Source organism: Naegleria gruberi, assembly GCF_000004985.1.
Source record: "Naegleria gruberi genomic scaffold NAEGRscaffold_54, whole genome shotgun sequence".
NCBI classification, from domain to species: domain Eukaryota; phylum Heterolobosea; class Eutetramitea; order Acrasida; family Naegleriidae; genus Naegleria; species Naegleria gruberi.
In genome coordinates, this window is record NW_003163273.1 from 41,969 (window position 1) to 63,249 (window position 21,281).

The 21,281-nt window shown below is 33.2% G+C and overlaps 12 protein-coding genes and 1 non-coding gene across 13 annotated transcripts; 8 read left to right on the forward strand and 5 right to left on the reverse strand.

Moving 5' to 3' along the window:
* Positions 1-363: 363 nt before the first annotated feature.
* Positions 364-1,206, forward strand: NAEGRDRAFT_72532 (uncharacterized protein; the record flags this gene model as incomplete). Its single annotated transcript, XM_002672264.1, has 1 exon — positions 364-1,206. One exon carries the CDS (start codon positions 364-366, stop codon positions 1,204-1,206), a length of 843 nt encoding a protein of 280 aa, XP_002672310.1.
* A 965-nt stretch (positions 1,207-2,171) lies between these two features.
* On the reverse strand, positions 2,172-4,116 carry NAEGRDRAFT_72533 (ARF/SAR family small GTPase; the record flags this gene model as incomplete). Its single annotated transcript, XM_002672322.1, has 3 exons — positions 2,172-2,591; positions 2,642-2,701; positions 2,743-4,116. The coding sequence occupies 3 exons, from the start codon at positions 4,114-4,116 to the stop codon at positions 2,172-2,174; spliced, it is 1,854 nt and encodes a 617-aa protein (XP_002672368.1).
* Positions 4,117-4,690: 574 nt separating this feature from the next.
* Positions 4,691-5,551, reverse strand: NAEGRDRAFT_52261 (FBOX domain-containing protein; the record flags this gene model as incomplete). The annotated part of the gene is made up of 1 exon (XM_002672323.1): positions 4,691-5,551. One exon carries the CDS (start codon positions 5,549-5,551, stop codon positions 4,691-4,693), a length of 861 nt encoding a protein of 286 aa, XP_002672369.1.
* An 86-nt stretch (positions 5,552-5,637) lies between these two features.
* On the reverse strand, positions 5,638-6,462 carry NAEGRDRAFT_52262 (FBOX domain-containing protein; the record flags this gene model as incomplete). Its single annotated transcript, XM_002672324.1, has 1 exon — positions 5,638-6,462. The coding sequence occupies one exon, from the start codon at positions 6,460-6,462 to the stop codon at positions 5,638-5,640; it is 825 nt and encodes a 274-aa protein (XP_002672370.1).
* Positions 6,463-6,517: 55 nt separating this feature from the next.
* NAEGRDRAFT_t596 lies at positions 6,518-6,588 on the reverse strand. The gene has a single exon. It is a non-coding gene; the product is annotated as a tRNA-Ala (tRNA).
* A 269-nt stretch (positions 6,589-6,857) lies between these two features.
* NAEGRDRAFT_72536 (uncharacterized protein) lies at positions 6,858-7,901 on the forward strand (the record flags this gene model as incomplete). Its single annotated transcript, XM_002672265.1, has 1 exon — positions 6,858-7,901. The coding sequence occupies one exon, from the start codon at positions 6,858-6,860 to the stop codon at positions 7,899-7,901; it is 1,044 nt and encodes a 347-aa protein (XP_002672311.1).
* A 296-nt stretch (positions 7,902-8,197) lies between these two features.
* On the forward strand, positions 8,198-9,472 carry NAEGRDRAFT_52264 (uncharacterized protein; the record flags this gene model as incomplete). The annotated part of the gene is made up of 1 exon (XM_002672266.1): positions 8,198-9,472. The coding sequence occupies one exon, from the start codon at positions 8,198-8,200 to the stop codon at positions 9,470-9,472; it is 1,275 nt and encodes a 424-aa protein (XP_002672312.1).
* Positions 9,473-9,607: 135 nt separating this feature from the next.
* On the forward strand, positions 9,608-10,155 carry NAEGRDRAFT_56310 (40S ribosomal protein). Its single transcript, XM_002672267.1, has one exon. It carries the CDS (start codon positions 9,627-9,629, stop codon positions 10,125-10,127), a length of 501 nt encoding a protein of 166 aa, XP_002672313.1. The 5' UTR covers positions 9,608-9,626; the 3' UTR covers positions 10,128-10,155.
* Positions 10,156-10,255: 100 nt separating this feature from the next.
* Positions 10,256-12,031, reverse strand: NAEGRDRAFT_72538 (uncharacterized protein; the record flags this gene model as incomplete). The annotated part of the gene is made up of 1 exon (XM_002672325.1): positions 10,256-12,031. The coding sequence occupies one exon, from the start codon at positions 12,029-12,031 to the stop codon at positions 10,256-10,258; it is 1,776 nt and encodes a 591-aa protein (XP_002672371.1).
* A 179-nt stretch (positions 12,032-12,210) lies between these two features.
* On the forward strand, positions 12,211-12,872 carry NAEGRDRAFT_81232 (uncharacterized protein; the record flags this gene model as incomplete). The annotated part of the gene is made up of 1 exon (XM_002672268.1): positions 12,211-12,872. The coding sequence occupies one exon, from the start codon at positions 12,211-12,213 to the stop codon at positions 12,853-12,855; it is 645 nt and encodes a 214-aa protein (XP_002672314.1). The 3' UTR covers positions 12,856-12,872.
* A 307-nt stretch (positions 12,873-13,179) lies between these two features.
* On the forward strand, positions 13,180-14,899 carry NAEGRDRAFT_59227 (uncharacterized protein; the record flags this gene model as incomplete). Its single annotated transcript, XM_002672269.1, has 1 exon — positions 13,180-14,899. One exon carries the CDS (start codon positions 13,180-13,182, stop codon positions 14,878-14,880), a length of 1,701 nt encoding a protein of 566 aa, XP_002672315.1. The 3' UTR covers positions 14,881-14,899.
* Positions 14,900-16,465: 1,566 nt separating this feature from the next.
* Positions 16,466-17,672, forward strand: NAEGRDRAFT_81234 (uncharacterized protein; the record flags this gene model as incomplete). The annotated part of the gene is made up of 1 exon (XM_002672270.1): positions 16,466-17,672. One exon carries the CDS (start codon positions 16,466-16,468, stop codon positions 17,642-17,644), a length of 1,179 nt encoding a protein of 392 aa, XP_002672316.1. The 3' UTR covers positions 17,645-17,672.
* Positions 17,673-18,136: 464 nt separating this feature from the next.
* NAEGRDRAFT_72542 (uncharacterized protein) lies at positions 18,137-19,492 on the forward strand (the record flags this gene model as incomplete). Its single annotated transcript, XM_002672271.1, has 1 exon — positions 18,137-19,492. The coding sequence occupies one exon, from the start codon at positions 18,137-18,139 to the stop codon at positions 19,490-19,492; it is 1,356 nt and encodes a 451-aa protein (XP_002672317.1).
* Positions 19,493-21,281: the final 1,789 nt, after the last annotated feature.

Below are 21,281 nucleotides of genomic sequence, written 5' to 3' on the forward strand. Positions count from 1 at the left end.
ACATTTATCGTGTTCTGATTTCTAGAAAAAACGAATGATATTGATTTACTGAAAGATTAATATTATTATCCAATATTGTGATTTCGGAAAACCCTTTTCCTTTTTTTTTTGAATTTTTTCAAGGTTTGTTTGAATTGCTTCGGATTGGTTTGAATTGGATTGAATTGCATCAGATTTGAAAAAAATTTGGCTGCCCGAATTAACTGATAGAGTGTATGTGAATGGAAAAGGTTTGGCAGACGAAGAGATTCAATTAATTAAATATAAATATGACAATTATCTGCTAATAATATACCTCCACACAAAATTGCTCGTCTTATTCGAGTGGAAACCTTGTTTTCTCTTCCGACGATTAGAAAATATATGGAAAACCAAGAAAAATCAAAACCAGGTCGTCCAAGGTATTCTGGAAAATCTACACAATTGAATATGTTGGCCTTTATTAAAACTTGTTTTGAAATTATGCCCACTCTTTATCTGCAAGAGTTGCAACAATCTATTAAGGAAATATTTGGAAATGAGATATCATTATCTCAATTATCGGATGTCAAAACCAAGATTTTGAATATCACTAACAAGAAAGTGGAATTATTAAGTAATTATCGGAAAAAACCTCATATTCAACAACATAGAAAACTTTACAGAGAATTGGTTCTTGGTTTCGAAATTGATGATTTGTTTTTCATTGACGAGTCCACTGTTACATACACCGATCTAGCAAGAAGGAGAGGTCACTCATTAAAAGGAACACCTGCAAGGAACTCATCTCATCATGTTTCGAATAAGAGATTTTCAATTATTGCTTGCATCAATAGATTGGTTGGAGTAGTTTATTGTGAAGTCATTGATACAACCGAAAAAGGAGTGGATCAAATTATCTTTTCAAACTTCATGGATACTTTGAAACATTTAATTCCAAAAGACAAAGTGTGTGTTATGGACAATAGTTCAGTTCATAATAAGGAAACTTTGGTTGATTCCATGAAGGAAGCTGGAATACATGTTCTATTTCAAAGTAGATATTCACCAGATTACACTCTAATTGAATTTTGTTTCTCGTGGTTGAAAAGTGAACTGAAAAGAGAAGAATATATAACGTACCCATTGGCTTTCTTGGTGAAACAAACCTTTGATAGTATGCCAGTGGAAATTGTTCGAAAATATGTTGGACACGCCCAACAGAATTGGAAATCCAATAGATTGTAAGTTAAAATAAAGTTTGTTTTATTTGATTGAATTGGTTTGAATTGGTTTGTATTGGATTTTGTTGGAAAAAAAATTGCAAAAAAATTCAAAAAAAAAAGGAAAAGGGTTTTCCGAAATCACAATAGCCTTCATAATTTTAATATCAAAATTCAATCCGAGAAGAATAATTTTAATATTACTGACTCTTCTAATTGGGAAATATCAGGAAATACTTTTAATGTTGGCGCTTATACTACTACTGCATTCAATTTATATTACTTATTAGTAAATAATCAAGAATTGATGAATGAAATATTACCATTTAATTTAACAAGTATTGAATTACATAACAATTTTCCATCCTATTTATTAAAACAAATAACATTACATCTTTATTCAATGACAAAGTCATTTTCAAAGGAGGATAAGAATTTAAATATTAGTTTATTAAAAGAGAGTTGTTTCAATGGAATGATATCAAATATTACTCAATTTATTGAAATGTTGCAAGAAAGTCAATTTGGAAGTGATTTGGAGTTTATTGTAAAATTTGTTGAGGAACAGAATAAGACATTACAACAACTTGTGTTCTCTGAAAAGGATTATTATGAATTCAATGCTATGGAGAATAATACTATTAAGAATTAAGAACAATTTATTGTTTAGGTATAGTATTGAAACTATCTCCCTTCACATATGTATGGATCCACCAAAATTTCCAGAGTTGTTTTTAAAAATTGAAGAAGAGATTTTACATTATTTTCCCTTATCATTTCCTCCCACTAGGGCTATGGCTCCTCTCAATATCATTCAAGTTTTCTGTAAATGATCATTATAGACAGTGTGCGAAGGAGCAGTCACACCATTAGAGACAACTCTAAGAAGAATGCATTGAGTGGCGAGAAAGATAAAACACAAACCGAGGATTAGTCTCATTTTTTTAGATAATTATCAAATTATTGGCATTTACAAAGATGTTGCACAAATCACCAATTTGACACTCTACCAAAATGGGTATACTTTTTGTGATTGATAAGGAGTTTAGGAAAACCCACAGCTTTCTCAACTGTCTGAATTGCCCATTCCAAACCATCAGATAGACCTAGACCAGTAATTGCACAACACGATTGAACATACCATTTTTGCCTAAATGTATGTAATTTCAGCAGTGAAACCAATTCAACACGACTCATAGATGTAGATATATCTTGTTTGTTAGCAAACACTAGAATAGGACAATTTTTGAGCTCATCATCTTTGAGTATTCTGTTTAGGTCATCAGTTGCTTCCTGAAGTCTCTGTCTATCATTCGAATCCAGCACGAACAGTATGCAGTCAGTATTGCTCAAGTAATGTTTCCAAACCTTTTGTGGACTTCGGTTCTTTTCATTCCCGCCAATATCCCACTAGAATTTTAAAAGTAAATTTCAAATATTTTCCAAAAACCTCAACTTACAATGCAAATTTCAGCAGTGCCACGTTCCAAGGTTTCAACATTGAAGCCAATGGTGGGTGTCTAAACGAAACTAATTAATGAATAGATTAAATTTCACTTACAGTAACTCCAGGTTCTCCACTTTTAAATTGGTTTAGAATTGTGGTCTTACCAGATGAATCAAGGCCAAGTAATAGGAATCTAAGCTTTGTATTAATATAATTAACCTTTTCAGGAATTTTTTGAATGAGATATTTCTTCCAAAGCTCATCAGGTATGACACGTTCTTTCCTAAACATGTAAATGTGTAACAGATCCTGTATCTCTTCAATCAAGCTCTCAAATTGTGGCATTGACTTTCTAATTCCAATAAATATGAGACAGAATGAGTAGAGGATTTCGTAATCACACAAACTCCAATCATATTTCCTCAATAATCCATATGCATCTTTGAATCTATTTTCAATATCTTGAAGCATCCACATTACTATATATGCCATTTTGTTTCCTTCCACTTTAGAAAAATGAGGAGAATCTATCAAACCTTCAAATAATTCCAATGGAAGTGATGAAACAATCTTTAACACAGGTACATATAATAGTGCTAATAGTAATTGAGTTAACTTTTTTGAAATCATGATATTATCAAGGAATGGATAATACTTAATAAGTAATTTTGGATTTTCCATGTATTTCTTTTCATCCTCATCATTTGCATATTCCAATTTCTCTCCACGATATACTGTATCAGAAATAACACATGATGAATTATAACCCAACATGTAGCAAACCTTAGGTATGATAATATCCTTGCAATCAGCTGAAAATTCCAAACATCTGAGTCCAATAGTGAGGGCATTGAATTGATTTACAACTCGTGAAATAGCTCTGATTAAACTTTCAATTTGATATTCGTCAGCAATTTTCAATAATTCCAATAAATCTTTCCATCCAATAATTCTTGCATCATTTTCATTGAATAATCGTTTAGAAAGTCCTAACTTTCCTACGTGAATAAATTCAATCACCATTTCAAAATAATCACACCACGATTTTTCACAATTTTGTAAAGTCATTTCGTTTGATTTCGACTCGGCCATTTCAATATTTAACATTGCTTCAAAAACCTTGCTTTCCAACATGATTAATTCTCTAGAAACCAATAATTTCTTTCTAATTTCAGGTATGTGAATTGTAAAATAAATAGTTTCTTTCTTAGTTTCTAATAGATTAAACTTTTTAATTAGAAAACTATTCTCTGAATCATCATGACATTGCTCAACTTTAAACAAATCATGATAAATTTTCGGAGAGTTGTTGTTAGCTGATGTCAATTGATCCTCTTCATCTCTCATCAAGTAGTAATACATTGAATTTTGGACCTTTCGAATAGCAACTTCATTGTGTTGGTCACTGAAAAAGCCATCTTCCAATCCACTTCCTTCTTTACAGTACCAATGTGACCACGAATCCAATAGAAATTCATCATCATTCATTTTTTCAATTATGAAATTGATCATCGTTTTATGAAGTGATGTGCTTTAATATTTTGTTATTTACGTGGCAATGATGTGCAAGATCATTTTGCAATTAGATTAATATTGTAAACAAAGTGATAATTTATTTTACAATCATAGAATAATCTATCTGTACATTTTTATAAGAAACAAACTTTACAAAATCACATCTAATCCGATCCACCAAGGAGACGCAACACCAAATGAATAGTAGCATCCTGTCTGACACCATACTCATTCAAAGTTCTATCATCTTGCATTTGTTTACCAGAGTAGATGAGTGATTGTGATTCAGTTTTGATTCCCTCCTTCATAAAGATCTTTTCCTTCAGGTGAGAAACTCTATCATTACCTTCAACTCTCAGAGCAATGGTTTTGGAGGTGATACTCTTTACGAAAATGTCCATCTTGTTATTTGTTTTGTTTTTTTTGAGTTTGTTGATTTCAAGTTGGAAACACATTTGCGACTTTTTATTGGAATTTTTTGGTTCTATTGCGCGGTGGAAGCGAAATTTCGTTTTCTGTGGTTTTCAGGATTTTGTAAATTTTACCTTCACCAAATGAACTTTTCAAAGTCGAGTTTGTGGTTTGTGAATTGGGAAGTAAGTGGTTTGTTGGTAAATGAAAACTCTCTAAAAGAAACTTCCGGGTCCATGTAACTAATTGCCTTCTCAATGATAATATCCCATTCATCGTTCGTTAGTTTCAATTCTTTCAAAGTTATTGATAATTCAGCATTTATGCCATCATTGCTATGTTTTAAATATAACTGAGTCCAAGTTGAAAACCTTACCATTCCTAGCTCTCCAAACTCAATTTCAAAACAATGACCTTTATAGGCATACAAACCAATGTTGTCTCCCTCGTCATAGTCAAATCTTGTAATTTTTGGGATGGCATTCGAAAAGTTTTCTGACTGTTGATCGATTTTACTCAGCTCAGCTTTGAAAATTCCAGTCTTTTTGCTGTTAAAAACGAACTCAATTTCTTTTTCAACTTTCCCAAATACTAAAGTTACAGCGTTTTTTGCAAACTCACCGACAATAGCTTTATCAGCCAATGAATAGGAATTGACTTTAAAGGAATGATTAAGCTTAATAAGCATGTTATAAACTATTCCGTAAGGTGTGTTTTTCCAAACTCTTCTAAATTGCTTAGAAACTGACGAAACACTGATTGTGCATTCTGAAGGGAGATAATTCAATATTTCTTTAACAACTTCATCTGGCTGATTACCTAAAAGTATGGCCATTCTGTTGCAAACCGGTACGGTTTCTTCTTCTTGTTTTTGTTTCTTACAGTTATTTTGCTCACTTTCGGAAATGTATTTTCGTTTAAAACCATTAGTTTGCTCTTCTTCTAATGAACCAACATCCGTTTCATATTCTTCCCTTAATACACAATCATCATTCATATTACTTTGCTCGACCTTTGCAAATTTGGACATTTTTTTAAAAAAATAAAAGGAATCTGATATATTTAGTTGAAGAGCTGATGATACTATGGTATTTCCAATTCATGCCCAGTAAATACTGATTTACCCATATCATCGTAATAGTCAAAGTCCTCAAACTCTTGACATGAATCAATATAATCACTTGCTTGTCCAATAATTATATCCCATTCTTCATTTGTTAACTCTAAACCTTTCAGTTCTGCAGATATTCCATGATAGGAAGAACCCTCTTCATACTTGCTATATGGATCCCATCCCCAAAATCTAACCATTCCCAGTTCTCCAAATTCAATTTCAAAGCCAGCAGCTTTACACACAAGTGTTCCATAGTCCATTTTGCTTGTTCTTTCATAATCAAATCCAGTAATTTTTGAAATGGCATTTGAAAAGTTTTCTGACTGTTTTTTGGTTTTTCTTAGTTCACTAATTAGCCGATCTGCCTTTCGTAAATGAAATAAATTCTTCTTTTCTCTTTTATATTGATCCATTACTCCTAAAACAATTTCTTTTGTAAATTTTCTACAATCAACTTTGTCATCCAATGAATAAGAATGTTTCTTAAAGGAATAGTTCAATTGAATGACCATGGTATAAACTATTCCATGAGGAGTTTGTTTCCAAGCTCTTCTAAATTGTTGAGAAACGCTCGAAGCTTGAATCGAAGATTTGTAATTCATAAAGTTTAGTATTTGTTCAATAATTTCATCTGGTTGACTTCCGAGAAGTGTTTGCATTCCTAAATATTCCTTTTTGCTTTTCTTGTAATACGAATATTCATGTTTAAAAACATATTTTCTTTTTGTGGTTTTTTCTTGCTCATACGAATAGTCGTCAGAATCGCTCGAGCATGATGAATCACTTTCAGACATTTTTTAAAGATATTCGCAAAATTTAATAATTATAATTGAAAAATAGTTCTAAAAATGGAGTCATAGGGAATCGAACTAGACCTTCTGCATGCAAAGCAGACGCTCTACCAACTGAGCTATAACCCCTCATTATAATTGCTTATAAATTGTGTATTTGAGTAACATTAAAGACAATGTCCATACCCAGAACTTGTTTTGAGCTTGCAACTTTTGAAAGTATTAAAAAAATAATCACAACTCATGCATGCTCCTTTAAAATATTGGAATTTCGAATCCTGTTCTTCATAGAAGATCTAAACTAGAACATGTTCTGAGAATTTAATGAGAATAATTTAATTCTCAATCGCTAAGACTTTAAATGCTGTTCACACATTCGAATAAATCACATAAAAAAAATGACTCAAGTCAACCAAGGTTATACTGATCATTCATTCTCCGATGATGTTTGCTATGAAATATTGTCCTTCCTGGGTGATGATTGGAAATTCGTATTGACGAAATGTACATTAATTTCAAAACAATGGTTAGAAGTTATCAAGCAAAGATCAAAACTTTCTGCATGCTTCAGCAATCCGAAGGTCAACCGTGTGATGGAAAAGGGATTTTTACATTATTTCGTCAAGATTAAGTTTAAAAGCGTTTATAAACTAAATGATGAATGGTTTGATGTTTTTGAAAAGATGAATCAATTGACTGAGCTTCAAATTGATTGGGTTAGAGAAATAGATTTGAAAAGAATTGTTGATTTGAAACAGTTGACAAAGCTTTCTGTTTGTTCTTGTACTGAAGATGTGGAACAGGTTAAACTTATTGGTGAAATGAAACAATTGACTGAATTGAAAATATCTTCCAACAAATTTGGCGATGAAGGAGCAAAAATTATTGGTGGAATGACACAGTTGACTAAATTAGAAATTAAAAGTAACAGAATTGGAAAATTGGGTGCAAAAGCATTGTGTAATTTGAAAGAACTGAAAGAACTACGTATCTCTGAGAATGCTCTTGGAGCAAGTGGAGCCAAATCAATCAGTCAATTGAAACAATTAACCACCCTCACAATTGATTACAATCAATTGGGTCCAGAAGGAGCCAAAGCAATTAGTGAAATTCCAAACTTGACCAATTTGAGTATATGCAGCGATCAGATAGGTGCTGCAGGTGCTAAATCAATAAGCAAAATGAAACAATTATTAACACTCAGTGCAGATGGAAACGCTATTGGCGATAAAGGAGCAAAGGCAATTGGTGAAATGAAACAATTGACCAGTCTTCATCTTAGTTTCAATCATATTGGTTTTGAGGGTGCTAAAGCAATTTCTGAGCTTAAAAACTTGAGATATCTCAATATGACAACCAATCCGCTCAGTAGTGAAGGTGCTCAATTACTTCAAAATATGAAATTGCCAAAACTTATAATTGATTTCAAATTTCAAAATTAAATTTAAATCCATTTTCGTCTCCAGATAATTAAAAAATCTGTTAAGCCAAAGTGTTTAAGGAAGAAACTTGACAAATAAACTTTAAAAACCTAGCAGAGTCTCTTTTTATTACATGAATTAGCATATTTACAAATTCTATCGATACAATCCATAGAATATTCCATAAAATACACTACTTTACAATTTCTTGTTCTTGAAAATTAAAACTTTTTAAAATTATTCTATTTATCCAACAGCCGTTCCGAGAATTCATCAATCTTATTTAATATTACATTGTATTTAAATTATATTAAAAAATGTCTCAAAAGTATCCTCTTCTTCTCCGATTTCTCTACTCTCCATCAAAATTAGAGGAAAAACTCTACTTTATTAGAAGTTTTAAATTATTAAAACTTCATGAACAGCAACAACAATCCAACAAGAAGCAACAACACACTCCCTATGTTTTATTTAATGACTTTCCGACATCATCAACAAAATTATTTTCGAACAGTCAAAATTTGATTGCAAAACAAGTGGAAAATTTGTTATTTAAATGGAAGGAAGTTGATATTTCACATGAAACTAGTATTGAAACATTTAATCATCAACAATCTCAATTCCAAAATTCCGAAAGAGAATATTCTCAAATAGAGATGGATGCCGAGTTCTTTAAAAGTCGTAAACAAAGTAATTTTGAATTGAGTAATCAAATGGAAGCAAATAAGAAAATTCCACATCCACTCTTTGAAAAATCCTCAATTTCATCTCTTCACAATGAACCTAATGAAAAGGCAAAATTACAAGTGGAAATTTTACAACGAATGGAAAAGCAAAGATTGAACATTCTCTCAAAGAAGGTCCATGATGAATTAGGATGGTGTCCAATGATTGATAATTCCTCAGATATTCTCTACATGAAAGGTCACTGTAAGAAGGGTAGTGTTATTGGATTTTATCCTGGAATGGTCTATTCAGTCGCTCAATTGAAAAAAGCTGAGGAAAAGTTCTTGAAAATTACAAAAGGAGACTCATCCATTGATCGATACAACAGGAGCATGTTACAACCCTATCTTCAAAAGTCAAATCAGCCTCAGTTTTATATTAATGGTAACTTGGAGAATGAAATCTTCTTTAATACCATGTATAATCATGATGAAATATTCAATGATGCTACTCTTTCCTTCAATAATGATGATGAAGATGATGGCCATCATAAGAATAATAGAAAACAAGCAGAAGGAGCTGGTAGCAATCTATCTAAACGTTTATCCAATGTACTAGAAGGAGAAGAGGAAAACTTTGAAAAGTATGGATGTTATTTGGCTTCACGTTTTCTTCATCCCTTCTCACTAATGAACAAATCCTTCTTTTCCAATACTTCGAGAAAGATATCAGCCAATGTATTAGCCTTCCCTTTTGTTGTTCCAATGTCGTTGGATCCTTCACTTTTTGCCTACATTCCTAATCGTGTTGTTGATGATAAGAGATCACTGCTATCAGGTACTGGTTTGATGCAGGGTGTTGTTTATATTGCGGATAGGGATTTGTATGATGAGCCTATCATCAGAGAGTCGTTTGTTGTTGAATAAAAACAACTTGCTCTCTATGTTGTGCGTTGTTGTTCAAGCAATTTTATTGTTGTGAGGTAAAATGCCTTGAGAAAATTTCCATTGTAATGAGCAAAAATGCCAAGACAACTAGGTATTATTTAGAAATTTTGTTGAAAAAAAAAATACAGTCAAGATGTCCATCGAACTTTCCGTTCAAAACCAAAGAGCTTTCCAAAAGCAAGAATCCGTCTTCTTGGGTAACAAGAGAGGTTTGTTGAAGAAACTTAAGGATGGTAAGATTACTGACCAAGAAAGAAGAAAGGTCAGATTCTTCAAGAACATTGGTCTCGGTTTCTCCACCCCAAAGACTGCTATTCAAGGACAATACATTGACAAGAAGTGTCCATTCACTGGTAACGTCTCCATCAGAGGTAGAATTTTGAGAGGTGTTGTCAAGTCCCACAAGATGGCCAGAACCCTCATCGTCAGAAGAGACTACTTGAAGTACGAAAAGAAGTATAACAGATATGAAAAGAGACACAAGAACGTTGCTGCTCACATTTCTCCAGCTTTCGAAGCTCACGAAGGTGATGTTGTTGTCATTGGTGAATGTAGACCATTGTCCAAGACTGTCAGATTCAACGTTGTCAAGGTTGAAAAGAAGGGTTCCAAGAAGTCTTTCGAATTGTTCTAAATTGACTAAATCATAAAAAAAACTATTTAAAATCAACTCTTTCCTATTATTATTCATTAATGATACTTTTTCACTAATAATAATTATCGAAAATCTTAATCTTCTTAACTTTATAAAATCTCACTTTATTACTGAACTGATTTGAAATCTAAAATAATTCTTATTGCACCAGCAGCAAGGATAACAAGTGGTGCAGGAATATCATAAACAGATAACATTAAAATACTGAACACAACAGTACATGCTGAGGCAATATGCAAGTTTGGAACACTTCCCAACCATAAAATGTAAACAGCAGTGAAAACAAATCCGACAGAGGTTGCATTAACACCTTTGAGAATACTCTTAACAATTTGCTTCTGTCTATATCTGTGCCAGAATGGTAAAGCTCCCCAAACGAAAAGGAATGCAGGTAAAAACAATGCTACCCAACAAATGACGGCACCAACCACATCACCCATAATACCTCCAACATAGGCAGAAATATTGAACATTGGTCCAGGTAAGGCACTTTGTAAGGCAAAACCATTCAAGAATGAATCCTCTGTCAAATAACCCAATTCTGAAAATTCATTCAAAATCATTGGTAAAACAACATGACCTCCACCAAATATCAAACTTCCAATTCTGTAAAATCCTTCTGCCCATTCAAGTGGTGGATATTTCACAGAAATACGAGCAATAAACAATCCAAATAAGAGGACAAAGAATATTGTCAAGAAGATTATACCCATGAATGGTCTCATTGGTAGTGGAAGTTTGGTTTCTTCAACTGTTGGTGATGCTGTTGTAGGTGGCAAGTCTTGTTCGTCCTCTTCTTCCTTTGGTGGATTGGATTCCAAATCAGCTGCATCTTCTTCATTTCTAAGGAGTTGTGGTTCAGATTCGGCTCCTGTTTCTTCCAATTCAAATGAAGAATCACTTGTTGTTCTATTGTTGCCACGTCTCTTCAGCTTACTGAGCTTTTCACTGATATACTGCTTGAACTCTTTGATATTCATAATAAATACACGTGCAAAGAACTTGGCGGATGCAAAGAAACCTTTTGGTTTTCTCAATCCGTGCTCCTTGATTGTTCTCTGATAGAATATTTGGGTATATTCAAATACTACATTGATAAATCCTCCACAAAACATGACAATTAAAACAGTATACCATTTTTGCCAAATGATAAATACTGCAAATGCAGCAATTAATAATGTTCTTGAAATCCTATCAGTGGTCAATCGTGATGATAACGTATATGCTGCATGAAGTACAATTGAGACAGCAGCACATGAAAATCCATTCAAAGCAACTTTCAAATAATATGGAAACATTTCAGTGACATTTTGATCCTTTAACAAAACACCAGCACAGGCCATAATAATAGCAGTCGGTAAAGCAAAGAAAATAAATGATAATAATCCTCCCAAATAACCAGCATGAATTGTACCAAGAGCAATCACTAATTGTGTACTAGTTGGTCCAGGTAATGATTGACAAACAGCAAACAATTCAGTAAATTGTTCAAGAGTAACCCATTGCCTTTTCGTCACAAAATTCTCCTGTAAAATTGAAATATGTGCAGCTGGCCCACCAAAACTCAACAATCCCAAAGGAATCATCGATGATGTAATATCCCATAATTTTAATAAATAACCTAAAAAGAAAGTTCTTCTCAATCTTTGTATTCTGGATTCCGGTTGAATATTTGGTAATGGTGATTGTTGTTGGTCCTCTTCATCTTCATTATTAATTGATATTGTATGATGATGATTGTATTCTTGTTGTTGTTGTTCATCTTCCTCGATTATTATTTCTTCCTCATTATTATCCGATGATGATCCAATCACATTCTGTCTATTGATGATAATGTTCGATTCTCTTGGAATGTTTCCTTCCTCATCATGAAGGCTTTGCATTTTTTTGTAATTACGAAAAAAATCTTTTATTTAAAGTACCAATAGTATTAATGCATTACAATAAACTTTTTTATTATATAACAAGAATATATAATATTATTCATTCCGATACTTTGAGTTTCATATTGGCTATTAGATAATATATCATCATCATGAATTATTTAATTTATTTAAAAAAAATGAAAATGAAAATTGTTTGTTTGATTGCTTGTCTCGTTGTCGTTTGTTTCCTCTCGCAACAAACCTTCGGATTTGATATCTTTGCCTCTACACAAAAGAAGATCCAACAAAGCAATGAAAAGTTGGACTTGAATGGAATTGCTCTCGTTCAAAGAGTACCAGAACATCCAGCAATTATGAAGCTGAAGAGTAAATTGATGAAGGCTAAAGAAGCATCTTGTCACTATAGTAATATTTCAAAGGATCAAAAGGCTTTTGAATGTGATGTTTCTGTTAATCAAACCATTGTTGGAGAACATGTTGCTTTCAATGCTTCATTTTCTGTTGATGTTGATTTAAAGACTGAATCAGCCATTGTTCAAATTGTTTTTGATGGAATGGTTATTTATAATAAGAATTTGACAATTGCTGATTTGACTGTACCAATTTGCGTTACTCCAGCTGCTTTGGATAAGCTCATTTCCTTGTGTCTTGATTTTAGTCAACTTAAATTTGATGTCAATAAGGAATGTTTCAGAGCTTTTGTTTCTCTTGATTTGAAGATTATTTACATTAAGGAAATAACAATTATTCCACCACAAGAATTTGGTTGGAATATGGCTCAATGTGATGCTACAGTTCCATTCTATGCCAAGAAGAAATAAATTTATTCTTCTGTGGTTTCAAGAAATTTCTTTGAAAGAAGAACTCAGAATTGGACGTTTTACTTAAATAGCTGAACTGAACTTTGAATTATTAGTCAGTTATTCAACACACGACTTTCTAATATAAAATACCACAGTTGAAAGTTCTATTGGAACATCTCTAACAATCATCTCGCGATATTTAAGAGAATGATTTTCATAAAAAGAATGGAAATTGACACGATTATCAAATTTAATAACTCACCAATACAATGTAAATATTTGAATAAATTATTCTCGCTCCTCTTTCAAACTACAATTAGCCTTACTTTCGTATACGAAAAAATGTCTGCACAACCACATTATTCGTCGCCCTACAAAAACAATACACCATCCGGTGATGTAAATAACAACAACTATCATACACCTACAAAACCTTCCCAGCCCTTTAACGGAACATCACCTCAAACTATTTACTTGAGTCCAAGCTATTCGAATTATTCGACTAATCCTTCAATACTAGTTTCGGCTAGTCCTGTCAGTAATCTACAACCCTATGACTTGAATCAACAACCAATCACCTTAAATATTTCTTATGATGATGATCCATTCAATGATGAATTACCAACACAATATAGTCTTTCATCGATGGTTCCGCATAATCCTTCACTGTCGAATAGATCTAGTACAAACTCAAATCAAAGATCTACATCAAGATTAAGCACCGGAGCTCAATCGAATAGTAGACCACAATCACCTCCTCCCCCATCATATAACGAAGCAATTGGTCATCCAACAAATGTTTCTCCAATAACTTCACCACATTCGAATAATACTTCTCCTCCTAATATCGATTTGAAATCAATGGTTGAACTCGAACCAAAAACAATTCAGGGAAGGAAAGTATATAGCACTTCTTGGAGTGAACCACCACAACATGCTGCTGGATCATCTCCAAACATAATGTATCACGATGTTTTTGTTCGAAAGTTGGATCAGGACGCTATTCAAAGGTCGACACCTAATCTCTCCAGACAAACATTCGATTTATATAATCATATAGTGAACCAGAAGGAAATTCCTGGTGATGCATCACTATTAAGAAAGGAAAAGGACTTGTTGGGTGTCAATAAGGAACTAGAACAAAAGTCACAATCAAAGAATGCAATTCATCCAGTTGAGGTTCAGAAAGAGGATTTGGAAAAGATGGACAATGAACAGACTCCTCTTGAAAGACCAGAAGAGGAAATTCTCTACGATATTTACAGAACTAAAAACAAGCTGGAAGATTTGAGAAAGGAGCTGGCAGCAAAACAGTCACGAAAAAGCAAAGTTTGCTGGAATATGAGTTTTCTAGGTTTGGATGTTTTAGAGATTTTAGTGACAATTTTGTTGATCAACTTTTGTGTTGCCTCATTCTGGAGAGGAACTTGGGTTCTCATAGAGAGCTATGTTGTGTTTGGAGGGACAAGTCCTGAGAGGGCAGCCCAAATTAATTTAATATATTTAGGAATAGGTATTGCATCAGTCGGTTTCTTCCAATTATTGAGTGTGGTTGTGAGCAATCATGATGTTCACACTATTCTCCATAAATACTGGAAGAGTGTCAGGGAAAGTTTCAGAGATTCCGATAGACCCTATCACAAAATGAGACCAAAGATATTTGGATTTTGCATTCTTTCATTCCTGTGGATTGTTGAGAAGGTTCACGTTTATATCGTAGCTGTTGGATGTGTATTTTGCTGGAGAGGTGTCTTTGGTATTTGGGATTCGTATATTGCTCCATACATGGATAAGGAAAATCAAATTATCAGTGGTTGGTTATCTCATGGTTTAGGCCTGGTGTTTGTCTTAATATTCGGTTGTATGAATAGTCTGACAGTTGCCCCAGCCAGAACAACCAATGATAGAATGATGAGTTTCTCAGGTTTCGTCGGTTCCAAGTGGAATTTCATCACCAATTTCATTAAGGAACACAAAAAGACCAATCAAGAACGAAAAATATTGAAAGAATGTGCCAGAAGAGACTCTGTTACCAGTAACTAACATGGTAATTAGGAGCTACGTGTTTTCAAGTTCACCTAATAAATTTATTCATTATATCTAACATTATTGAAGCAATTTGATTGAATGCTTTATTGTATTCTTCCTTCTTTTCCAGGTATTGATTTTGGGAAGGATTAAGGTCGCTAAGAAATGCATACATGCACATCATCAGTTCAATCAAGCGGTATATGAGATGTAAATCTTGAATGGATGATAGTAAAGGTTCAACTCGCTCAATTAATACTGTCAGAACAGCCTTTCTTTTTGTTTCTTCTTTCAAGAATGTTAAAGAACTATGTAAAATAATATTGAAGAACGGAGCTGTTCTATGAATAATTCGAACAAGTAACTGGTTCATGATTCTAATACACTCAAATGTTAATACCTCCAACTTGTCAATTACCGGAGTGAGGTCATTTAACTGAAGTAATGGACTTGCAATATTATGAATGGCAAATAGCCTTCCTTCATCATCTAGATTCATCTCTCTAATATTTACCGATACATACAGTAAATTTAATGATGTGGGGTTATTTTCTGCCAATTCAATAAGATCAATAAGCTCTTTAGGTTGTTTCAGAGCTTGGTTAATCTCTGATAAAATTCTTGCTAACTCTATTGACACTTCCATGTCAAACCCTGCAAAACATCGCATATGTTCACTCCTCAACATGGAAATAATACCTTCAGTATCTATTAATTGTCTAGGTGCACCTAATAATAAGGAGGAAACAAACAGCTCCAACTTATTCAGTGGAATAATTTCCATAAAATCTCGTAGCCATAACCAATATGAGGTATCTTCAATAAAGATTGCTGAAGAAAAAGAGAGGCATTCGTAGGCCATTTCCAAGTGTTTGTCCCTTTCGGTGCAATGATAAGCTTTGAATATATGTATCATGCCATTGACAAAATACTCGAACTGGTGTGGGATGTTAACAGTGAATGTTAGGGAAAACAGAGCATTCACGAAATGTATTGCTTACAGACTTCAACTCTTCCCAGATAAGGGATTCGGATTGGTTAGAATGTTCTTCAATTAAATTAACAACAGACACTTGTGTAAGTTCCATCCAAACAGTTTTTGTTTCTCCGTTAACATGCTGCAACACTTTGGTAGGATCATTGCTCACTTCTTCCACTACTGTGTTTCCATGCACTTTCATTGCCTTTATCAAAAATAGTAGAGAAGTTAATTCTTTATGTTGGTTCTTAGTGTGTAGATGAACAGCTAGTTGATACAAATCCTGGTCTTCCACTTCCTCAATCACTTTTTCTACAAATAACCTATCTAATACACGTATAGGATGAGAAAATTGTGGTTTTAAATATGTGGTGATGAGTTCAAGAGATTTTATCATTTTTTTCAAAGATTTCTTAATGCAATCATTCTTCCTATTTTATGTTTTTCGATTGGTACTTTATAATAGTGAGTAATCTCAATCAAAGTTGCGAACAATTATTTCAACATTTTCTAGAGTTCCAAGTTCCCAAAGAGTGAAATTTGAATATGCATTTTCAAAAATTACAATAAAACACAATGCACTTCCAGAAATGATGAACTTTTGAAACAACACAAAAAAAAATGTTACAAGACATGCCAGAGATTCCCATCGATGACTTTGATGAGGAACAATCAACACAAGAAACATCAACAAACTTTGACAGAAGCAAGACAAATAAGAAGAAGAAACTTCATGATAGAGATGTCTATCAACTCGTTGCCAAGTATCCGAGTGCTAAAGAGAAGTCATCTGGAGGTGGTTCTAATAGGAGATGGGTTGAGGGAGTGACAATGGTTTTTGCTCAGGAGAAGATTGATGGTTCTCAACTCTCTGTTAAACGAATGTATAAGGATGAGATGGAATTGGTGGAGAAGAATAGTTGTTGTGGAAGGGATGATGATGATGAGGAGGAAGGAGATTCGGAAAATGTAGTGGAAACACCAAGTTCTCTTCCAGAATTTGTAAAGGACACTGATAGAGAAACACAACTTGTGTTTAGGTCAAAGAGAGGTCCAATTGGTTGTGATACTTTCTTTGGAGATGCTGTTCGTTCAGTTTCGACACTTGCTGATTTATTGAGGCCGAATTGGACCTATAGAGGTGAAACTGTAACACGATTGAGACATACTAGAATTTTATATGGTAGAATTCCAAAACATTCATTTGTGTTATTCGAAATTCAAAATGAAAAGGGCCACTATTTGCCTCCAAATTTAATTCAAGAAGAAGCTGAAAGAATTGGTTTTGAATATTCTCAAATTTTATATCAAGGCATTCTGGATTTTAAGAAATTGAAAGAAGTTGCAAATAATTCCAAATCTCAACTTGGTGGTTTTGCAATGATTGAAGGTATTGTGACAAAAATGTACAAAAATGGTAAAATGTCATCCTTCAAATTAGTTGCCAAACAATACAAGGAAACAAAAACCAAGAAAATCATGAAGATTAATGAATTCTCAGAATTAGATAAGAAATTAAAAGTAATTGCAAAGGGAGTGTGCACTAGGTCAAGATGGGAAAAGGCAATTTTCAGATTTTTGGAAAATGGAGGTGAGAAAAAGGATTCAGATTTGGGAGGTAAAATTTCTCTTGAAATTAAGAACGATATCATGAAGGAAGAAACGGAAACAGTTATTCGATTGTTGAAAGAGAATGATATTGAGTACACTGATACCATTCTCAATGTTATTCTGGAACATGCAGTGGATGGAGCCAAAGATTGGGCCAAAGATTTTGTCAAAAACCTCGACAATGTCTAATTCTTCCAATAAATTCACATCCTAAACTATTCGAAACCAAACGATTCGCTTCACACTACAATTTTCTAAATTTTGGCGCGTAACCAATTCTGGCGCACATGACCATTTTCAACATGTCCATAAAAAAAATTACAACCAAATATTCTTGGAGTTTTGATCCTAACACAATCTTTGAAAAAATAAAGCAAAAAAGAATATCACACAATATCAGGACAATATTTTCAAAGCCTTCTTTAAATATTATTTAAATATTATTTTCAATAATTGTTGTTATTGTTGTGCTTTACGGGACAAGCTAATTTATTCTTCTTTGTTATTGGAAATCTTATTGGAGGAAGTGTAACAATCATTGAGAGTAGAGAGCATCATTATATAATTGAAACAAATAATAACAATATTGCAATAGCTATTGAACAATAACAACATCAATAGAAGGAGTTTTTAATAATTATAATAATAACAAAAATAGTTTTTTGGGAGGAGGAAAACAAAATGTTTAATTCAATATCGGCCAATGATGATTTTATGAATTCTTTAATGACTGGAGAGGAGGAAACGTTTACGAGTAGTGGGAGTGCTGGTCAGCATCGAAATAGATATTTGGAAAAGTCGAAACAGAGCAAATCACCAACAATGAATTCTTCATCACCTTCATCATCACCTAAATTACAGGATTCAACAAATAGACGATATACAATGACACCTGGTGGTCAACCAAAGTTAGCTTCTGAGATGGTTCCTATTCCATCTTCCCGAAATACGAATTACGGAAGAAGATTGAGATATAATTTGTTTGGAACATCTGCTCCATCGAATGGAATGGATAGTAATAATTCGAATATGAGTTCGCAACCACCAATTGACTCATTACCAGAACAACAAATTTCTAATTCTGTTGCAACTTCTGTAATAAGCAGAACCAACAGTTTGTACAGTAATAATAGTACACAAGTACCTTATAATCCTATCGAGTTCCAAATTGAAAGAGAAAATCTCACTTTTAATACTGATCAAGAAGTGCCCAGGTTTAAAATTGGCATTTTTGGACGAAATTCTTCCATATTTACAATTCTATTTGTTCTTCACCTTAAAAGTGAATGGTATTACATGGATGGAAAGTTAAAATCGACGGATTCATTTAGATTGGATCCCACTTCTGACAGCTTTATATCAACAAGGCCAATTATGAATCCAATAGAATCTGATGAAAATGAATTAGCACTTGTTTCGTTGGAATGGATTGATATGTCTCCTACACATAACCAATACCAACTAAAGGATACTGAAGGATTCGTGTATGTTTTAGATATTGGTTGCAAAGTAAATGGTGAAGAATATTTGCCAAAGAGTTTTGAGGATCAATTACGAGTTGCAATTCAGTACTTGCAAACATATATCAAGAGGAGAATAATGAGGAATAACAAGAACGAAAATTTTGAGGAATTTGAGGAACCAGTTGTGTTCTTGTGTTATCATGACGAGGATTTGTACAATTTGAGAGAGGAAGAATTAAACAATTCTCTAGATAAGAGAAATTCTATAATAATGACAAATGAAGACGATTCACCATTAGAAGAAAGCGCCAGGTCTATAAATATTCGAAATGCAATTCAAAAAACCTTAAACGAACAAATACCACTCAAGTTAAAGAATACCAAAGTTTATGTTCAGGAGGCTAAAGATCACAAATCCATAGGATCCTTCATAGACAATAGTTTCGCCTTTCTTGCAAGCGAAATTACATTATCCAAATTCATGAATGAACACAAAGCGAAAAATGGCCAAAATTCAATATCATCTTTCTTTGCCTCTAGTAGAGACGAGGAAGTTTCAGATAATCTATTGTAAATTATTTAAATGTGGAATCTTTTCCTTAAGCAAGTTGTAAACCTCTTCATTCTTCATGAACATGGTTGGAAGGTGTAGATAAATATATTTTTCAATATCAGCAGGAGTGTTGTGTTGGAGTGCCTTAACAACAAGTTCTGAGGTAAGAAAATTGTAAGGAATAATCTTGAAATTAGTTGGTTCAGTAATTGCCAATTTGATAAAATCTGTATCTCTCTTTTGATAAAAGTCTAACCCAACATATAATTTTGGCTGGGCTGTCAATATCTTGATAATATTCTCTTTTGAAGTAAATTTTTCTGGAACATCTATCCATCTATATTGCATATGCTGCAAAGCAATTATAACCATCTCAAGAGTTAATATCTCTTCCTTAATCATTGAAAGAATTGAAGGACTACAATTATATCCTTGAGAGAGAGCCGTCATTACTAGATCTGGAGTTTGGTGCACATATGAAATTGTTGCTGGATTAGTCATCACAAGATGCTGAATCATGTTATCACTCAAGTAAACATCCTTAGGCAGTATTTTCAACAACTCTACTCCATATTTGTTATTTGCTAATTTCATTAATACATCCTCGTCCAGAAGTAATGACTTATCAACACAAGAAAGGTCAAGTTTTTGCCCATAAAAATTTCTAACTAAACTCAGTAATTCCAATATGAATTGTTTGTTTGATCTCAGTTTAGGACTTATTAAGGGGAATGCCGAAGTGTGTACTTGTAAGAGTAATAGAGCTTTAGGATAATCATGGCAAAACAAATAAAGTGTTTGATCGGGTATATAATCAAAGTTCGAAAAATAGGTACCTCCTTTTTGGATCATTGAGTTTAATGTTGTTGTTAACACTTCAACATCAACTTTCAAAGATTCAGGAAGGGATTTGTAAAGAGAGCCACGATCATGGAATACTAATTTGAGAGCTACCTCCTTATCCGATTTCAATCTATCAGAAATAATGTTAAAGAGAATCAAGGTATTGTTATAAGTTATTGATTCCAATATCAAGCTCTTGTCGTCACTAACTTCAAAAGGCACTGTTGCACTAAAGCTGTAAGTAATATTTTTGAAAGTTGTCAACACAATATCTCTATCCTTCTTGAGTCTTTCCGAGATGAATTCATATTTGCGATAGGAAGATTTTACAGCACTAAGTGCTATTTCCTTATCGTCTTTGAAGAGGGGTGATATTTTTGATATACACAGTCCATTTTTCACTGCCTCTAAGCAAATATCACGATCCTCTTTCAAGTTGTCAGACAGGGACAGATAAGTATTGCATGTCTTTTGAATCATATTCAATGCATATTCTTTGTTCTCTATTATTGACTTGGGAATGAATTCTACAACAGAAAGAGTAGGCATCTCCTCCATTCTGAACGGCTTGGATCTGATAGTCTCTTGTGCAATTTCTGTTCCTTTCACTCTTTCAGAACAAAATCTAACAGTAAGAGGATGCATAAGCAGAATGTCTTTCATAAATATTTCGTCATCTTTGATTTCATCTGAAGCATATTGAATAGCATCTAAATAATTTGACACAGCTGCACAAACAATATCTCTATTATTCCTTAGTTCTTTGGAAACATATTTCAATTGACTCCCATTATTCCTTAAATATTTCAACACAAATTCGGGATCATTCTTCTTTTCTTCAGTTGCGAACCTGATAGGCTCTCGTTTCGGTACAATTTTGAGATTCAACTTTTGTTGTGGTAATAGACTTTTGAACCATTTCTTCATGTTACCTAACTTGTTAAATGAATAATTCTCGAATCCCATT